We start from the raw sequence: 18,251 nt of genomic DNA, 5'->3' as shown, positions 1-18,251 counted from the left end.
TGTATAAACAGCCTTTTTTTTTTTTTTGGGTATTTACATTTGTTTGCCATCTTTAGAAACTCTTATATAGTTTATAATTAGACAAGCAGCAGAGCAGTGATAGTACTGCAGCACCACTATGTGGTTAACTAGTGTACACGTCAGTTTCTCTTCAGTGACAGCATAGTGACAAAAGGATTAAATTACTATGCCATAAATCAAAGCAGTTTCAAACTTTCTTTTGCTTGGCTTAGACTTGAGTTGCACAACAAAAATTTAGCCCGCAGCGTTTGAGATAATTTCAGATACGAGAGTAATTAGGACATGGCTTAGAGTGCGGTTTGTTTTATCAGCAGCTCTCAAAACTGATTAATTGCACCACTACAGAGATTTCACTTTGTTCAAAAACACACACGCCTCATGTTCCAAATAATTACTGGACACCAACCAAGACATTTCAAGTGGTTTCCTTTGATGTAAAAGAACAACTTTGCTTTTACATGGAAGAGAATACTTCTGTAATCTCTGGAGTCCAGAGTTCCCATGCATTTGTTTAGCACCTTTTGAACTGTCCTTACCCCCACGCACAACCCATTGTGTTTTTTCCCAGCAAACTCAGCCAGTTATAAGTCTGACACGTGTCGATTCAATAAAGTATTATGTTAGGAACCCAAAATATAAGAAATAAAACTAATAGTTTTATAATACACAATAAAGGCCATGTCCAACTTGTGTTAAAGTGGAGTTGTATAAGGTATTGGTCCACAGTGTGTCATCCTAACCCTAAAGTCTCAACCGAATTTCACAGCTTGTCTCCAACATGACATAACTAAAACAACTTTATCAGATTATTTACTAATGAACTGTACACAGTACCCAGACAAATTATGCCACACAGAACAATCATTTTATTTTCTGTAACATCTGAGTACACACCTATCAGAACTTTAAAAACCAAACTGACTATCAGCTCAATCTCGACTCAAAGTGATGACAGAAAAACTCTACGAGTAGCTTCCTGTCTCAAACAGTTTGATGACGATGGCTTCATGAGGCTGCAGCACCAGCGTGTTTAGAGCCATCGACCCCAAACGGTCCATTCCTGTGCTGCTGACAAATACTCCGGCTACAGGCAGACTCGGGGCCCAGGCAGGATCCAGGGCATGAAACCCAGGCCCGACGTTAAGCAGAATGAGGAAGTGGACACAACCCCAGGAGCGCAAGAAGGCCAGGATCGGCGGAGGTGAAGGAGAGGCAAGGGTGGAGTTGGAAGAGGAGTTTGTGGTGGAATTGAAGGGGAGGAAAGTGAAGCTGCCGTACAGAAGAGCTTCTTCTCTGGCTCTGGAGCGACTGAGAGAGGTAAAGAGAGCTACAGCTAAACGCTTTGTCTTCTCTGTGTCCTGAGGGAGAGACAGAAGTGACAAGTGTCAGACTATTGAACAAAACTGACCCGACTAATGCTTTGTTTCTTTAACTGAAGCTTTACATAACTTGAAGGGACGGGGCTCATATTTATAAAGTCAACTGACTCCTTTACTCACTGTATGAGTATCCGATCCATTTGTCACTCGATGTGATGAGCTGGTGTCCAAGGACACGTTCTGCATGTCAGAAAGGTTTAACTTAGTAACATAGACTTTTAAAATTTAATGATTTATAGACTGAAAGTTCTCAAGCAGGACTTCACCTGTGTTTGGTCGATGTCTTTGTCATACTGGACTGTAGGTGATCCAGGTAGTGTCATCATCAACACAAGGAGTAATTTCTTCAAGTTCTGAGATGCTTTACCTCCAACCTACAGAAACACATTGCAGTTTCATAATAATGCCTTATTTCATAACCAATAAAACTATTGTTAAGTTAAATATACAAAAGCCCTTTAAAAAGATGTTCACTGAATGTGGTACATGGAAATTTCTTACTGTCCAGCTGGGCCATATATCTTCTTTTCTTGTTTGCAGGCGTGTCTCTATAGCAACAGCCACTTCCTTGGCAGACAGGAAGTGAGGCGAAGAAGGCAGAATTGACCTCATGACCACATCCACAAGTGTAACGTTGTTAAGAGGAAGCAGAACATCTTGCTTCTGTTTCACCACCACAATCCTAAAGAGACAGATTTTAAACCACCCTGAAGCCTCATGTTACAATCAACAGCCACATCCATCTGTGTTAGGATACCTTTCCTCCTCCTGACTGCTGAATTCCTTAAAGACGCCTCTCCACTCCGTCAGAGTCTGAAATGTAAATGTTTTATTGGAGGAGAGTTTATGCAAACTGCTTAAAATACAAATTACTGAGCATTTACCTTTTCTGAACACGCTGCATCTGTGTCACAGATTGCAAAGCCTGCCACACCCTGCTCCAACCAGAACCGAAGTGCATGCTGTAAAAAAACCCAAAACGATGTCATGTTTATCCAGCATCACTGACATCTTAAAATAGTTTAGTAGTTTTTATTTTATTTTTTTATGTGTACTGTGGCTGAGAGGTTCGATGTCCCTTCTGCGTCCTGAGGTCCCAACAGATTCAGTCCACAGAAATCAAACACCACTTTGAGACCTGCCGGGCCAATAAAAAGCTCATTAATGGTCAATTCACACAGAAAAAGAGCTCCAAAGTCCATCTACACAGTCTTTTATTCACCTGCTTTGTTGCACTCTGCGAGCAGATGCTGGATCTGAGCCAAAGTCTTGAACCTTTCAGCGACTGCAGTCAAGTTTAAAGGAGACACGTCTTTAACAAACAGACCCTCCAGGATTAGGGTCCCTATACCCATGGACCTGAGGTAGGGAAGCTGCTCACACAGAGCTTGAGAGAGATTAACCGGAGTTAGTAACATAATACCTCATGTTCTCTTCATCTACATTGTATTTGAGTTCTCCCAGGTAACACAGCTGTTCTTGCTTAATTTTGTAGCGCGAGATAATAAAGATAAAGGTCTATAAATGCTTTTATTGCTTCCGTTTGTTGCAATAAAAGTGGTTGCCTACACACAGTGAGTGTGATGAGAGATAAAGTAACTTCCCACCCTAATGAAAGAGCTACGTGCAATTTTTTCGTAAGAAGTATGACTTCAGTTTACCCAAGAGTCATCAAAGAGCCTGATTTGGGGGTTCAAAACTTGTGGTCAGACTTAATGTTCTCATAAATCTACCCACCACCCTCTGAGCAATGCTACATTACTAAGCAGGGAGGAAACAGACAACTTCTAAGAACTAATGTAACAACTCAAAGCACATTGCACGTTAAGTGGTTTGTGTATCACGTAAGCAATAGTATTAACTGAAATGATCATCATGGAAGTGGTTTCTGTGTTATTGCATGATCCCATTTTTAGGTGTCAAAATATACTTTTAAAACCTTCAAGCTTTCAGTTTTCTACTTATACACATTGCCTATGTTCTTGAATTCATGTGTTTAAGCAAATCACCACAGCAAATTTGCATTTTCTGGCATAAAAACAAGAAAGATGGAGATTAGTGGGGGGCCAAGTGGCTCATATTTCCCAAGAATGACTGAATAATACTTTGGGTCAGTCTGGCAACATTGTCATGCTTTTAAATGATAGTTGTACAATGACTGCAGCTGGAACCACTCACTTGCATAACCAAACATTGCAAATTCATGTTATCTGAAATATCTTTTTCCTCACCACTGACGTCCCCTGTACCCTCGGTCTGCGCCTCCATGAGCAGGTCGGTCTGGTAAAACACAGTCTTCTGCCACCACCTGAGCGGTTCAGCCACAGGCCGTGGGCTCATCATTATGATGGCGATGGAGGTGGCGAGCAAGGCCAGCCAGGAGAGCCAGAACAGCAGTACCAGGTAACAACGCACCTTCCTCCATCCAGGACCCCCCGCGACCATCTCCAGTTCCACCCTGCTTAGGGGCTGCCACCGGTGGGCATGTTCGGGCTCGGGCTCCGGGATGAGTAGCGGGGAGGACTCTGAGGCTCCCACGCTGGCAGAGAGTCCGGGGCCTGGCACGCTGTCATACCCGGTGTCTCCTGCGTTTAGAGGCATCCTATCCGGCTGCAGGTAGACCACGTTAGATTCATTGTTAGTTTGGATAAATACACAGGCACTCACGTTTGAAACAGACAGACAACTGTTGCTGTTGCTCGACTTTTATTTGTGTAGTATTTTCATACCGTGACGTCTGTCTCCTCAGCGGCTTATCTATCAGTTTGTTCGGTTAAAACCACAAGGGTACTTACTGACGCTGCAGGATGTCTGCAAAGAAAATGTTCACCCCACACCCAGCATGCAGCTCCAACATGGCCTGCACTCACCTTTCACCCGCGCTACTTTCCCACAGGTGTTTCAATTGATTAAATGAACTGCATGGACAGGTCAGGTGGTATCTTATTGGCCAATCGGACTCGTTGGCGAGAGGTGAAACAAAAGGCTGAAAGACACACACTGAGCTGGGCTTCTTGCTTGATGTTTAGATGTTTGCAAAGTGGTCAACTTGCTAGTTTCTCATCACATGTATTGCAGTCATATTGTATATTTGCAACAGTGGTATTGCACTCTGAAAGTGAAATCACAAAAATACCCTTTGCATGCGTGTGCACTGCAGAGTTTCTGGTTCGTCTTGCAAAGAGATCTCTTAAACTGATTTCATGGGGTAAAAGGCAGAAACATCAGCAGTCGAAGATAAAAATGATGCTTGAGCAGTCTGAGCTAACCAGATCAAATGGCTTATCTTACAGGGTGGGGTTGCTTTTAGTCATTTTATATTTTCTGTTTCTCCCTTAGTGTTCTAGAAAAGACACAATAAAATAAAGAAAAGAGAGAAACAGAGAGGTATTTAGCGAAATATTAAAGTTGATTTTGCGGTGTTTAACGGTAAAAAGAAAAACTCCACACTGCTGACTATCTCAGTTCATGTATAATTCTTTACTGTCATGTCTTTACTGTGCGTTTACATTCCATGAACTGGAGGCAGTGATAAGACAAGACAAGATAAACAGAAGTGTTTAAGTTTAGAATATCATTTGTTTCTGTCTTGTTACAACCCTATCATCTTCAGCTACAGGGGAACATTCATTGTCATGCAGTGCTCTGTTATATAAGTCTGTAGCCATGTTCCAGTAGCTCAGGTGGAAGTAAAAGTCAGGATTTAGAGTTGATTATTGAGTTACTTTATCCATAAACGTGTCCTCTTTGACTCAGCTTTACTTTATGTTTACTATCTTAGCATAGTCTTAATAAACTCACTTACTTTGCAAGTCTAACACAGGAATAACAACAACACTATCACACATATGGGCAATTTGAAAAACTCCAAGAATGTTTGTGCAATCGCATGCATCTTTTTGGATGTTTATCGATTTAATGTCTATCTATTTTCTTGTAACTTCAGTGTCTGCTGTTATTATAGTAGTCTGACATTTTTGCTTTTCACTTGTCCCTTCACTTTGTTTGTTTTTGTAACCTCTGTTTAGTAAAGGCTTTTGGGCACATGTGTAAAAGTAGATTTTTAGTGCCAGCATGGCATGGATATACTCTGGATTTAGACCATTTGAATTCTATTAGCCTCATAACCCCCCCTCCCAAAATCCTTTACACAATGAGGAAAATATGCAATGATGTTCATATAAAATCTTGACATTTTGCAGACACAGGGTTTACCTCACTGCGGTTGCTGGATTAGAGGCCTTCTGGTTGTCATTAGACTATAAGAAGTCACTTAGTGCACCAGTGTTCTCTTAGGAACATAGAAAATCTCCAGCTGGCCAGACAGATCAAACCCAGACCATCCTAACCACTTTGCCCTCATGCTGCTTATGTAAATACCACCTAAACACAGAAATTACTCACATTTTCTGTCTGAGGTTTCTTGCTCTCCTCCTCAGGTGGTTTTCTTCTTTTCCTCGTCTTCTTTCCTCTTTACCTTTGTCCACAAGTGTTCCTAGCAGAGCAGTGCGGTCCAGAATAGAATATTTGAGTGATGGGACCTGTCAGGAAGGAGGAGGTTAGAAGGAACGCTCTGTCCAATAAAAGCTATGCTCAGTCAATTAATACAGAGGTGCCGAACCTCACCACACCCTCGCAACACATTCTGAAAAACTCATGACTGCCAAGGAGAGTCCCCTGAAGGCCCTCATGTATGACTATTTTTTAATCTCCTGTGGAGTTTTCAGTCTGTGTCCTGAATGTCCTGCACATGTTTATTTGGTTTTCAATTAAATTCAGGATTTTAAATTCAAAGCCAGCCCCTGAATTTCAATACGTTGCCATACAATGAGACATTTAACCTCAAGCTGGGCTTATATTTCAGGCACAACCAAAGACAAGAACAAGAAATCAACTAAACAATACCTGAAAATGAACTGGCAACTATGTTGATAATCTATTAGTCATATGATAATTTTTCAAGTGCAGAAATGCCAAACATTTGATGTACGACATCCTAAAATGTGAGTTTTTGCTGTTTTCATCCTATTGATATTTTTATATGGTCTCATAAATAAACATTGTCATAAACTACATGCTTGGTTTGAAATGACAATGGGCATTCTTCACTGTTTTCTGACATTTTATAGACAAAACTATTAATTGAGTAATAAATTAACAGATGAATCAATACATACTTATAACCCCAAATTACTGTAAATCTCAACAAATAAAGTAAGTCTAGATTATACAAAAAACATTCTGGTAAAGTGAAAAACACTTTATTTATCACTTTATCACTTTTACAGTGTCTTACTCTGATTTTGAACTTAAAATAACTGAACATATGAAACTATCTGTGAGCTTGAAGATGTACAGCTCACTTTTAAATCACACAGTGACGTCACACATGACACATCCACTCTAAAGTGCAATAAGGGTCCACGTTTAATGAGGCATACGTGCTAATTCCTGGGAACAACCCATCCTCTTTCTCCACTGTGGCCCCCTTAGCCCCCCTCCATGTCTTTCTCCAGCTCTCTCCTGCGTTCTTTGTCCTTTTGTGTCTCTCCCTCTGGCTTTCTTCTCCTATGGCATACGTTTATGTCCTTGCTTAACAAGTCGTTACCATCTATGTCACCTTTGCTACCTGACAGCATTGTGCAAACTAATTATTTACTGAGAGATACTGCATTTCCTCATTAGACACGCATGTAGCTCACGTGTGGAGCACATACATCAAACACATTGCATCAAAGTGTGCAATGCTATTTTGGGGTTTTGTGTGATTTATTGCTTTCGAATAAGGAGTGTCAGATCATTTGTTTTCTGCAAGTACAGCTTGTATACAGCATCAGCCACACAGTGTTGTAAAATGAGCTGCCTTATATACATAGAAGCCTCTAACATGATAAAGTTTGTATGGTTTAATATAAATACTGTCAAACAAATCATAAAAAAAAAATAGTGCCAATATAAGAAATAACACAGCGGATATTTGATTATTTAAATATCTCTTTAATTGACCAGAAAGCCAGTGCTCACACAGAATATATTACACAACGAATCCTTCGTTAGCTTAGTGCTCATCTAAAATGCTCAGGTCTCCATGGAGATGGTGAAGCTGCTGATGATTCTGTTTCCATGGTAACGGCTTTAGTTAGAGTCCTCCTCTGATCCCTCGATGTCCTGAAATGCCCCGAGACACAATAATGTTACTGACATACTGACAACAAAACGTCTGCATTGTAGACATAACTTTATTTTCCAAGGCAGCCAGCAAAAGTATAATTATGTTATGACTCTTGGTTCAGTTTATTTCTAGAGGAATTCTTGGATATCTACTAGTTTTGACCACTTTTGTGTTACCTTACCCGCAATGTTTTACTCTGTGATTAGTTGATACGGTAAATTGAATTTCTGACTCTGTAAATTAGTTTTCTCTACTGTTCTGATGTTTTATAGACAAAATAGATAATCGGTTAATTAACCTTTTAAAAGAAGTTGGCAAGCTGACAACCAGGCATCAGCCTTTGTCTGCCGAAACTGAAAATAGGGTTGACCTTCATAGTCATTTTACAATTCAGTAAATGTGATACTATGCAGTTATTTGTCAGCTTAATAATGAAAGTTTGACATGAAAGAATGTTTGAAACAGTAACTTTGTACTTTGTGTTTTTTACCCCTCACTCAAACAACAATCACCTGTTGAAAAGGTGGAGACATCATCTAATGACATCCAAATCTAATGTCATGTCACTTATACAGCATGTCTTACCATTGGCTCCTGATGTCTGAGAGTCATGATATGTTTCTGATACGCAGCGATGATACAGTCTCGCCTGAAAAGAGAGAGAAAATGGTACTATGTGAAACTGACCCCCTTTGACTCCCTAAAGTGTGCTTTGTTTGTTACTCAGACTCACTTGCTGGTGATGCCTCCTCCTGGTGGAAGCCCTGGTATCTCATCTGCAGTCAGGTATTTGATCACATACAAAAGGTCAGGGTCCTCATCTCTGGACCTCATCATGTGGATGATTTCTGTTGAGGGAGAAATAACAAATGAACGAGCTAACAGTGCTGTTCTAAAGTTAGTTTAAAGTGTGTAGTGGTTTGTTGTTGCGGTTTGAAATGAAGCTCACCTGCCACTTTCATTTCAATGTGTTGCTCCAGCTCTGCTTCTTTCTGCAGTGCCTCCTGTGACAACTGGGGGGCGCCAGGGAAGCAGATGATGATGATGCTCATGTTATCCAAGCTGCCCTGCAGAGGGAGACAGATTCATCAGAGAAGCACTGAGACCGCACTTTACATTTTTAAGGTATTTGTACTTTATTAATGCAATTGTATGCTACTTTTTACTTTTACTTCATGTCGGAGGGGAATACTGTACTTTTCAGTTTATTTACTTGATAATCACTAATTACTAAGATTATTTATTAAGATTATAAAGGACACATTATATATTATTATATATTTAACTCACTTTTGGCTCCACCTCAACCAGAGATTACATCACATGTGAATGTTAAATCAGTGACTATAATCAACTAATATTATATATGATAATATAACTCTAGTAGGGATCATTCTTCCTGATGCTTAAATTTAGTGACACTTGCAGACTTTTGTGTAGTGGTATTGTGTGTATTTTAACACTGTGACACTGACCCTTTTAAACTATTTGAAGTGGTGTCAAATCTCTTGAAATAGACTAGGTCTTTGGTTGAGAAAATAGCAGGGGATACAGAGGTCTGTTTAAGGCTGGATGGAGATATATTTTGGTTAAGTTATTAGCCTTCTATGATGTCACAGTTAAGTACTAAGGTAAGTCAGGTCTCAGGGCAGCTGTTGATCAGGGGGGTAGAGCTGGTCATCCACTAATCTCCACTCCACTTACCATTTACTTATATAAGATGATGAAATTCCAGATTTACAGATACTTTACTTTAGTCTGTGGCTTTGGCAAAAATAAATCTGTCAGCCTTGTAGATCAGCCGATATTAGCTGATTGCAGATAGATAACTATTAGTGCAAATGTCGGCCGATAAGTAACAAAAACTCACCACACTATCAAGTCAGTGCAGTTTAACAACCATCAGCCTGTTGATTACAACATAAGAGCTACAAGGTGTGACGCTCAGCGTGTACTAGAACATGCTGTAAGCCTTTTTAGGTGAAATAAATAGCAGCCCATCCCAGTCAGGGTAAAGTCTCTGAGCTGTAGTGTATTGAGCTCCCGTCAATAGACTCACATTCAATCTTAATCCAAGCCGTGTTTAGTACTTCTTCCCTCCTATCCCATGTCCCCGGGATGCCTTAATACAGTTATTTATAGGCCGAGCTAAGGGCTTGTCAGGCGGGCAGTTACTAATGAACACTAAGAAGACCTGCAGGAAAAATCTCCTTATATAACAGCATGAGTGCAATTCATACTCACTGAGACCCACATTGTACACCTGCCCACAACACCATTTTCTTAATGTAAAGGTTCCTATTCATAAATTCATGTAACACTGTGTCCAATGTGCAGAGTTCACGGTGACACTTAATTTAAATTGATTTAAAACATTTCACTGACCTGCTGCATTCTAATTTGTGAACACGTATGAAACAAACAAGTCTCATATTTAGAAATCCAGACTGTAAGACGTAACTAACTTAACTACTAACTAACTAACTTTGTGTCATGTTTTGGATCATCGTGTTTGAATCCACAAAACAATCACAGGAGATTCCCCATTAATTCAGGATGTGTACTTGTTTGAGGTTTGGGAGGCTCTCTCTTTTTTTCTGTTCCCAGAGCAGATTGACCTCTGTATAATCTAACACAGAAGCTTGGGACATAAATTGTAGAACAGCTTCGTTCACACTGTCACCATGGTTACCATGGTTGGGTCTCACATTTGGTTTTGTTAAAAGACATTTTATATCTCACCATAAAGTCCATTTAGTATCTGTTCTAGAGCTTTTGATTGTATTATGGAATCTTGAAACTGTAGATTTTCAGATGTTCATTATTTTGAGCACCTCAACGTCTCAACAGTCAAGACTGATAATTCTTGACCTTGTAGTCAACACAGTAGTACACAACTAAAGGTCCATGTGGTCTTTCCTTTGGAGCTTTCAATTGCAGTTGGTTTATATTTTTCTAAAATTTCAATTTACGGTTTTCAAATAATATATCAGAAATCTTTTGCTATTGGTAATCAATGTTACCCATTACCAGTCGCTATGTAGTCACCATTGTGGTGTTGACTTCTCACCTTATACAGACAGAGGTCAATGACTTGTGTGCAAATGTCTCTCAGATCATCGCACACCTGCAGACGGCTGCGTACAAAGGCACACAGTTCTTCATTACCAATGGCGTCCCACACACCATCACATGCTAGAATGAGAAACTCGTCTTCGGGCGACCTCTTCAGCTCATACACCTCAGGCTCCGGTGACACAAGCTGCTCTGTCTGAGGCCTCCAGTCCACCTCCTTGAAGTCAAAGTCCCCCAGTGCCCTGGAAACGGCCAGAGAGCCGTTGACTCTCTGCAGCATCACCGAGCCTCCAGCGTTCTGGATGCGCTCCTTTTCTCTGGGGTTGAACGGCTTGTGGTCCTCTGTGTAGAAGACTACCTGGCCGTTTTTGCAGAGAAGTGTGCGGGAGTCCCCACAATTGATAAAATAAATGTAGTGTTGTGAAATCATGACAGCCGCTGCAGTGGAGCCACTGCGGTCCCAGGTGTCCTGACGAGCCAGTTTGTGCATGTAAGCATCGATTCCTAGGAAGCCTTCACGGATCCCCTCTTTCACCTGCTCGGGTTCTTCATTTGGTTTAACATGACCTGTTGGAAGTAGGAGAGAAACATTTTGATTTGATTCATTCTGTTGAGTCTCTGGCACTGCCATGTGTTTCTTTAGAGGCACACAAACCCAGCTATCATGTAAACATACTAGAAGGTCAGAGTAGTAAGACATCCACTGCTGAGGGAAGATTTCATCTGTGTTGTTGCATTAACATTGTGGCACACTGCAACAACATGGCCATCACAATTGTGCTGACTGTTTAGTGTCAAGTACAGTTTTGTGGATTTATTTCATCCTTATTTAACCAAGGATGGGTCTTCTACCCAAAAAGAGTTACAGAATATGGATCCCTGATTTACATATAATTATGATTGTTAATCTCCCAACTATTAAGTTCACATCTGAATGTCAAGTATAAAACTTGACATCTGAATGAATGTAAAAAGTTGTACTAGGTCTGTTCAAATTCCTGAGTTATTGTTCTGCATTGTATCGTATGGTTCAACTTTCAGTACTGTATGTACACTGTCACGTGTTAGATTAGGTAATCTCATTATTAAGCCTGGATCAATTCAGCTCTAATTAATCTGCTCTTAATCAGCTACTTTAAATGGACTTTGTGTTTCAGTGCATCGAAGGATTTGTTTGTGCAAATCTATTATAATTATTCGGTATAGTACTTATTTTTGAGTGTAATACATATAAGTCTTTGCAACACAGAAACATTTATTGGAAATTCAAATGCAGGAGTTTAAATGTCTCTGTTGCTACAGTACACGTTTTAACCATCATAAATAATTAGGATCATCTTAGTAGTCACTATTTGTTCTGTACCTGTTGCCAGGATGTGATCCAGCAGGTTTCTGGAGCAGTACTGTGCCACTGTGGTGCCTGCATGTCCATCAAAAACTGCAAAGTATCCCCACTCTGTCAGCTCTCCACTCAGCTGGGGCATGCAGGTGTGGGCATCCTCCATCTCAGTCCTCCAGCCCTGCATGCTCGCCATGGCATAGTTTATCCCTGACTGGGAACCCCCCTCTGTCACATGCTTTTCCAAGATGGGGTGGTCCAGGTATGGACTCGGCATGCAGTCATCTTCATCTGAATTGTCTTCCTCCCCAGGCCCTTCTTCCTTGATCCCCCCTTTGAAGAAGAAGGTGACCATCTTCTCCGTTTCTTTGGCCAGCTGGCGGAGGAAGGAGGGCACCTCCACATTGCTGGCCCGCCTGGCAGTCCTCATCACCCTGCGGAGCCTGCGCTCAAGCTTCTTGCTGGATGCAGCAGCAGCTCGTCTCCTCTTTGTGCCCTTCCTCCGGCCCTGTGTTTTTCTCAACAGGTCCAGTGCAACAGTTAGGCTGTGGCTCCCTGAGCAGGTAAACAAAAAGTGACTTTAAAAAATAATTATCCTGTTAAATGGAAAGTTGAGTTAGATTTCTGTTCAAAAATATTAGAACCATTTTTGCATCCTTTACTCTGTAGGTAGATAATTCTTCTTCTGTCCTCTTTGTTTGACAATAAGACCATAAGGTGTCTTCCTCTCTCTGTCTCTGTCTTTCTTTTTCTGTGTCTCCCACCTTCTCCTGTTAACCCATCCTATATCAGCCCTGCACTGCTATTGGCCTATCTATTTTTATTGATTTATCCCTCTGCTCTGCCCCCACCTACTGCCCCTTTCCTTATTCCACCTGACACTGCTGGTCTGTGTCTGCACACATGCATGGATTATAAGTGTAATCTTTTACACAACAGGGAGAGATCCCATAATCAGTCTTGGCTGTATGTATGAGGAGGATGTCTGACCAAGACGTTTAGAATCAGAAGAAATTAAACTCTCTTTAATAGCTTATCTTTCGATCATATCACATGGTCTTCATGAGCAAGGGGAGAGTTTGTCCACTTGGATTTGGTTAATAAACTTTGCAACACAATTTTTAAGTCGACATGGATAAGAAGTCCTTCAATAAAGTTTCTTTCTGTGACACCTGTATCACAAAGTGATATTGGAAAATTAGTGGGTTTGCTAACTTTTCTATATTCTTGGGCATTATCATCAAATTTGATATATTTAGTTTGGTATTATCATTGCCACATTGTTAATGTGCTGCACAATTACACCGCTAGTAATAAATTAATAATTTTATACTGTCAGTAAAACCATGATTTGTGTACTATAAGTAAGTCAGACAGAAGAACAGAGAAATAACTAATAATAAATTACAGTCCAGTTCATTCTCCAAATTAAATAACAATCTAGCTGCGTCATATGTTGACAAACATACTCCACCCTGCCTTCGATGTTCTGTGTTGTCCTTGTGTGACAGCTGTGTGTCTTAATCTCATTAACTGCTGTGTATTTGCAGCTCTTGACCTGGTTTATGCATGAACTCTTGACGTTTAATAGTGTTAGGGACTATATATATGATTTTAGCTATAAGCGGGACGAAAAACCTTGTACCAGATGATGTTTCGGTTGAAGCATGTTTTTTTTTTAAATCTTTATTTATCCCAGTACAGACTGAACTGGAACACAGCAAACAGGATAACACAGGAAGTTGACTGCCCTGTGACTTTTGAAAATAGTATAGTCTAAGTGTTGAATTGTTAAATTTGATACTACTGTAGGGATCAAGCTGATTGGTACTGTCTATATCACACCACTCATATGGATTAAGAAGTTTTGTTTCTCAAAATGAAGGCCATGTTTCCCATAAACCCACTTTTTTTCTCAAAATGAAGGCCATGTTTCCCATAAACCCACTTTTTTCAAGTCAAAATAATGAAAAAGTTGCTGCACAGTTGTCATCTTTTAAAAGCTCAGGACCTTGATACATCATCAAAATATTGCCTGTCATGATAACAAACTATAACTAACTATAATAATTAGATATAACTGAAACCATACTGCATATATTCCTAATATAATAATTCCCAGTGAAGGATAACAAAGTCATTGCTGCTACTCTGTAGCAGAAATTCTTATTAACTGGTGTGAGACTGAAATACAGACTTGAGATTTAATCTGTCTTTTAATAGTTTTATTCTTTGCAAAGAAGGTCAGTTCACAGCAGTCTGCAGAGTGAAAATCAAAATATTACACATGAGCGGCGTATTTATCAGAAACTAGTGTCACCCTGTTCCACTCAGGATAGGGAGGTAACCACAACAAGGAAAAACAGAGAAAAGACCATGAGAAAGAGAAAAAAAAATCACACATAGCTCATTCATAGAAGAAATATAAGAAAAGAAAAAGTATTTCACACGTCTATAATTTTAAAATACACGTACAAACCCACTGACAATCATCAGATGCATTAATTCACACAGCTTCAAAACACATCATTGATAAGTAAATGGGGGAAAGCTAAATGCTGTTTTTGTGAGACACAGGCATCTCTATGGTCGTAGCAAGCTGGGAGGAGTATTTACACATGGGTGGTGTCATCATCTGAGGAATGAGAATCACAGTCATTCAAACAAAGTTGCATGTTCATTTTAAGAGAAACAGATCTATCAATAGCTTTACAATAGTCCTCTAATACAGTGAATAACAGAGTGATAGCCTCTAGACCAGCAACATTACATACTGATGGAAGTGTTTTTTTTCTGTATAGATTACATAGCATGTTGCAGTAGCCGAAGCCGCTCTTCACTGCTAGGCGAAAGCATATACAGTATGTGTGTGTCTGTGTTACCTCCTGTCTTTGTCTCCCCCGCGCCGCGCCAAGTTACCTCTGGCCCTTTCCCCGTCTCCTCCGTCCCTCAATCTGCTTTGAGCTGTGGACCTCTCCTGCCTCTCCAGCCTGGGCATCTTCCAGTCGAGTTTCGATACAAGTCCATGGCTGCCTTGTAGAGCTCATCTTCTCTTTGCTGTTTTTGCTTTTCCCGTTGGAGTTCTCGTTGTTTTTCAGCATGAATTGCATGTCGTTTAACGTCAGACAGGCATCCCTCTTGCCATGAAATGCAGGATTTCTTGATGTCGGCAGCAATGTTTGGGTCTAGGCCGTTGAGGAAAGTGTTACAGAGGAGATATTCCCACATACCTGGGGTGATTCCCAGTTGAGTTGGCTGCTCCAGGCCACTGTAGGTGTTAAATATTTCAAAGAGTCTGTCATAGTACTGCTCTACTGTTTCATCTCGGCCTTGTCTGCAATTTACTATTTTTGCAGCGTCTACCTTGGCTGGAAATGCTGCTTTCACAGCATCACACAAGGCTCTTATGGCCTCCCTGTATGCCATATTTTCGTCATGTTCCCAGTCAGGATGAGCTGGACTTGCTGTGCTTGTGGGGAATGTGTCAGATAATTTTGACCAGTCACTTAGACCCATTTTGAAAAAGAGAAGGCGTCTTAGTTGTAGCAGAGTTGGCTTACACTCTTGACAAAAAAATTTCAGTTCATCTGCAAACTTGAGTCCAGAAGTGGCTGGATCAGGCAGACGTGCCATAAATTCTTTCATATCTGCATATGTCCATGGTTGAAAAGCAAGCTGAGATCCTGCTGTGCTGGGAACTTCAAACAGAAAGGGAAGGATTGCACCTCCCCCACAGGGATCACCACTATGTGTGTGTGATGGTGATAAAATGGCGAGCCATGATGATGATGGGTCTGGTGAATCCGACATGAACCTGGGTTGAGTCATTCTCAGAGTACATGATGTTAAGTCAGGAGCAGGTCGAGGTGCTGAGGGAGTGACAGGTCCAGTTGAAGGCATCTGCTGTGTTGAAGGTCTCAATTGGCTTCGCCGTTCAGTTGCTGCCACTGTTTCAACATAGTATGGCGGTGGTGGAGGGACGGGAGGATAGGAGTCCAGGTCCAGATTAACTTTGCGCATCTGCGCGACAGGATACAAAGAAACAGGACAGGCATCAACAGATTTATCTGCTCCTTCGTTATCAACCTTTTCAGGTCTGCACATTTCTTTGGCACGTTGTTGTTGTCTGTCCCTCCGTGCTGCTTCTGCCTTCCACATTGACATTGCTTTTCTGTGTCTTTCAAGTTGCTCTAAATCCTTTACTTTACCTTTACTTTTCTTTTTCCCCCTAACTTCCTTTTCTCTTTCCATCAACTTAACTTCAATCGTCTCTAACAGATTTGTGCTCAGACTTCCTCTATAAGGAAACCCATAACATTCAATCCAGTCCGGTACCGGATTTACACATTCTGAACCATACCCTTTTCTCATAATATTATAAATTGGGGCCTGTAGGTCTTCAGGTTTTAGTCTTTTAGAGTTCTTCGATCCCATGTTGTGTCGAAAAAATCCAGTTGAGATGTTTGAAGCAAGAAGCAAGCCGGCACACTGGTGAACTGAAGGTCACAGAGGGTATCTGAGCCAGTGAGTTAACTAGAAGCAAATGAAGAGAAAGTCTTTTATACAGAAACAGCCATGCTGTACACAATATGTAAATGGGAAAGGAGCAAAAGGTGGGAAAGGAAAGGATTGGGCTACAAGGGTAAAGGGAACGGAGGGGGTAGGTGACAAAGGGTATGAGGAAGGTTTAAGACTTAAACAATGGGGTTGGGGTGATTCCTAGACATTGTTTGGTTGCTCAGTTAGCAAGTCTGAATTTAAGCTACAATCTTGGTAAAAGCAATTTTTGTTATGACCATCAATAACTCTTAATCAGAATTGTAATCTGTCAACAACTCCTCAGTTTGAAACCATGGGAACAAAGTTTTTACATAATATATCATACAATGACTTTAAATCAGTCTCACCGTTTGTGTTTTTGTGGTGAATCAATCATCCATGGGATCCCAGTGGTGACGGTCTGGACCCTCAAATGGTCGACCCCCTCGTCCCTTAACATTAGTTAGGGTAGGGGCTATAATGGTTCTGTTCCAGGGTGATTAGTTGTCCCCCATCCTCAGGTCCAAACGCAGTCACTCGAGGGATCCCACCACTGACACCAAGTTTGTTTAACTGGTGTGAAACTGAAATAAAGGCTTGTCTTTGAATAGTTTTATTCTTTGCAAAAAAGGTCAGCAGTCATACAGAGTGCAAACTGTCCGCAGAGTGAAAGACAACAAGGTTACAAATGAGCAGAGTTTTTATCAGAAACTACGATGGGTGGTATCATTTCCCAGGAGAAAGTCTGGTTTGGATAATCGTTATCATAGTTCAAGGTCGCTCTGTTTGGGAGGTAACAACAAAAGGGAAAAACAGAAAAGTTACCATGAGACAGAGAAAAAAACATCTTGAACATAGCAAGTTCATAGAAGAAATATGTATTTTAATAAATTTCTACGGGCACACATATACAATTTTACATTACAGCTTATTTGGCAGAAAATGCCTCATCAACAGGAAGGCTAAAATAAAGGCCTGTGTTTTTTGGACTTCATTTCAGCATGATGTGGTATTCAAACAGCATTTATTCATGTTGGCACACTGATATTGATTTACAGATGCCTTTTATTCACAGTTATCTATAGTAGATTTATAGTGAATCATGTAAAAGTTTGGTAACACTTCATTTGGATTAGAGTATTTGTTAAGAACATTTTCTGATATTACACCACTGTGGTTAATCTCAGGTACTGGCACAATAACACATAGTTTGGGTATGTTCATGATGGGTATGTCGCATACTATAGACTTAATAAATAATCAGGTAAACATCTATTGACAACACAAAATCTGTTGTGGATTGTCCAAATAAAGTTACCAAAAGTTTTTATGCTGACTATAAAAGGGAAAACTTCATGAAGGGGACCAAATATTTTTGTTGGAGACACACATTTGCTATTTGCCTACCGCTGACCATTGTAATAGCAAATTCAATCAACCACTAGAGATGCACAACCTCCTTCTTAGGATAAGATACCAGGTTCTTTTGTCTTTGTAATGTAATAGTAAATTCAATCAACAGACAAAAGGGTGTGGAAACAATTCCTGGAGGGGCCGTCTCGTGCAGCAGACAAAGAGATGTGAAAGGAGTGTCTCTCAGGTATAAATATCTAGGTGCCCCCATGCTCGGGGTCTTTTCTTTTCAAAGGGTATATTGTACATTGCTTTAAATGTCTCATGCTGCATCTGTTATTAAAGTCTTTAAAGTCTTATTCAAAATGAAATG

General features: G+C 40.5%; 3 protein-coding genes across 5 annotated transcripts; all 3 read right to left on the bottom strand.

Annotated features, from left to right (window-relative positions):
- Window positions 1-864: 864 nt before the first annotated feature.
- Window positions 865-4,316, bottom strand: LOC104929379 (4F2 cell-surface antigen heavy chain). 2 transcript variants are annotated; one of them, XM_019257674.2, is made up of 10 exons: window positions 4,196-4,316; window positions 3,632-4,010; window positions 2,623-2,787; window positions 2,456-2,538; window positions 2,285-2,362; window positions 2,158-2,213; window positions 1,902-2,082; window positions 1,667-1,774; window positions 1,521-1,580; window positions 865-1,379 (listed from the first exon to the last, which is right to left on the bottom strand). In XM_019257674.2, the coding sequence occupies exons 2-10, from the start codon at window positions 3,999-4,001 to the stop codon at window positions 984-986; spliced, it is 1,497 nt and encodes a 498-aa protein (XP_019113219.1). In that variant the 5' UTR covers window positions 4,002-4,010; window positions 4,196-4,316; the 3' UTR covers window positions 865-983. The 2 variants fall into 2 exon arrangements, with proteins under 2 accessions (XP_019113219.1, XP_019113218.1); XM_019257673.2 differs by having other exon boundaries at window positions 4,130-4,288.
- Window positions 4,317-7,398: 3,082 nt separating this feature from the next.
- ppm1na (protein phosphatase, Mg2+/Mn2+ dependent, 1Na (putative)) lies at window positions 7,399-13,072 on the bottom strand. Its single transcript, XM_010743881.3, has 6 exons — window positions 12,011-13,072; window positions 10,643-11,214; window positions 8,522-8,639; window positions 8,306-8,420; window positions 8,158-8,221; window positions 7,399-7,568 (listed from the first exon to the last, which is right to left on the bottom strand). The coding sequence occupies exons 1-6, from the start codon at window positions 12,414-12,416 to the stop codon at window positions 7,536-7,538; spliced, it is 1,308 nt and encodes a 435-aa protein (XP_010742183.1). The 5' UTR covers window positions 12,417-13,072; the 3' UTR covers window positions 7,399-7,535.
- A 1,105-nt stretch (window positions 13,073-14,177) lies between these two features.
- On the bottom strand, window positions 14,178-17,181 carry LOC109138915 (uncharacterized). 2 transcript variants are annotated; one of them, XR_002042046.2, is made up of 3 exons: window positions 16,894-17,181; window positions 14,869-16,519; window positions 14,178-14,621 (listed from the first exon to the last, which is right to left on the bottom strand). XR_002042046.2 is itself a non-coding variant. In XM_019260611.2 (2 exons), the coding sequence occupies exon 2, from the start codon at window positions 16,418-16,420 to the stop codon at window positions 14,936-14,938; it is 1,485 nt and encodes a 494-aa protein (XP_019116156.2). In that variant the 5' UTR covers window positions 16,421-16,519; window positions 16,894-17,181; the 3' UTR covers window positions 14,178-14,935. The 2 variants fall into 2 exon arrangements, 1 of the variants encoding a protein (XP_019116156.2); XM_019260611.2 differs by having other exon boundaries at window positions 14,178-16,519.
- Window positions 17,182-18,251: the final 1,070 nt, after the last annotated feature.

Source organism: Larimichthys crocea, chromosome VII (genome assembly GCF_000972845.2).
Source record: "Larimichthys crocea isolate SSNF chromosome VII, L_crocea_2.0, whole genome shotgun sequence".
In the NCBI taxonomy this organism is placed as follows: domain Eukaryota; kingdom Metazoa; phylum Chordata; class Actinopteri; family Sciaenidae; genus Larimichthys; species Larimichthys crocea.
This window is presented reverse-complemented; position numbering and strand designations above follow the sequence as displayed.

Excerpts from the sequence above, each read along its gene's own strand:
- LOC104929379 (XM_019257674.2), bottom strand. The coding sequence starts at position 4,001 with ATGCCTCTAAACGCAGGAGACACCGGGTATGACAGCGTGCCAGGCCCC. Across the intron at positions 2,788-3,631 it reads GGGTACAGGGGACGTCAGTG|CTCTGTGTGAGCAGCTTCCC; the intron begins GTGAGGAAAAAG and ends ATCTCTCTCAAG. Across the intron at positions 1,380-1,520 it reads ATGGATCGGATACTCATACA|GACACAGAGAAGACAAAGCG; the intron begins GTGAGTAAAGGA and ends TCTCTCCCTCAG.
- ppm1na (XM_010743881.3), bottom strand. The coding sequence starts at position 12,416 with ATGAGGACTGCCAGGCGGGCCAGCAATGTGGAGGTGCCCTCCTTCCTC. Across the intron at positions 8,421-8,521 it reads CATTGAAATGAAAGTGGCAG|AAATCATCCACATGATGAGG; the intron begins GTGAGCTTCATT and ends CTCCCTCAACAG. Across the intron at positions 8,222-8,305 it reads GGAGGAGGCATCACCAGCAA|GCGAGACTGTATCATCGCTG; the intron begins GTGAGTCTGAGT and ends CTCTCTTTTCAG.
- LOC109138915 (XM_019260611.2), bottom strand. The coding sequence starts at position 16,420 with ATGGGATCGAAGAACTCTAAAAGACTAAAACCTGAAGACCTACAGGCC.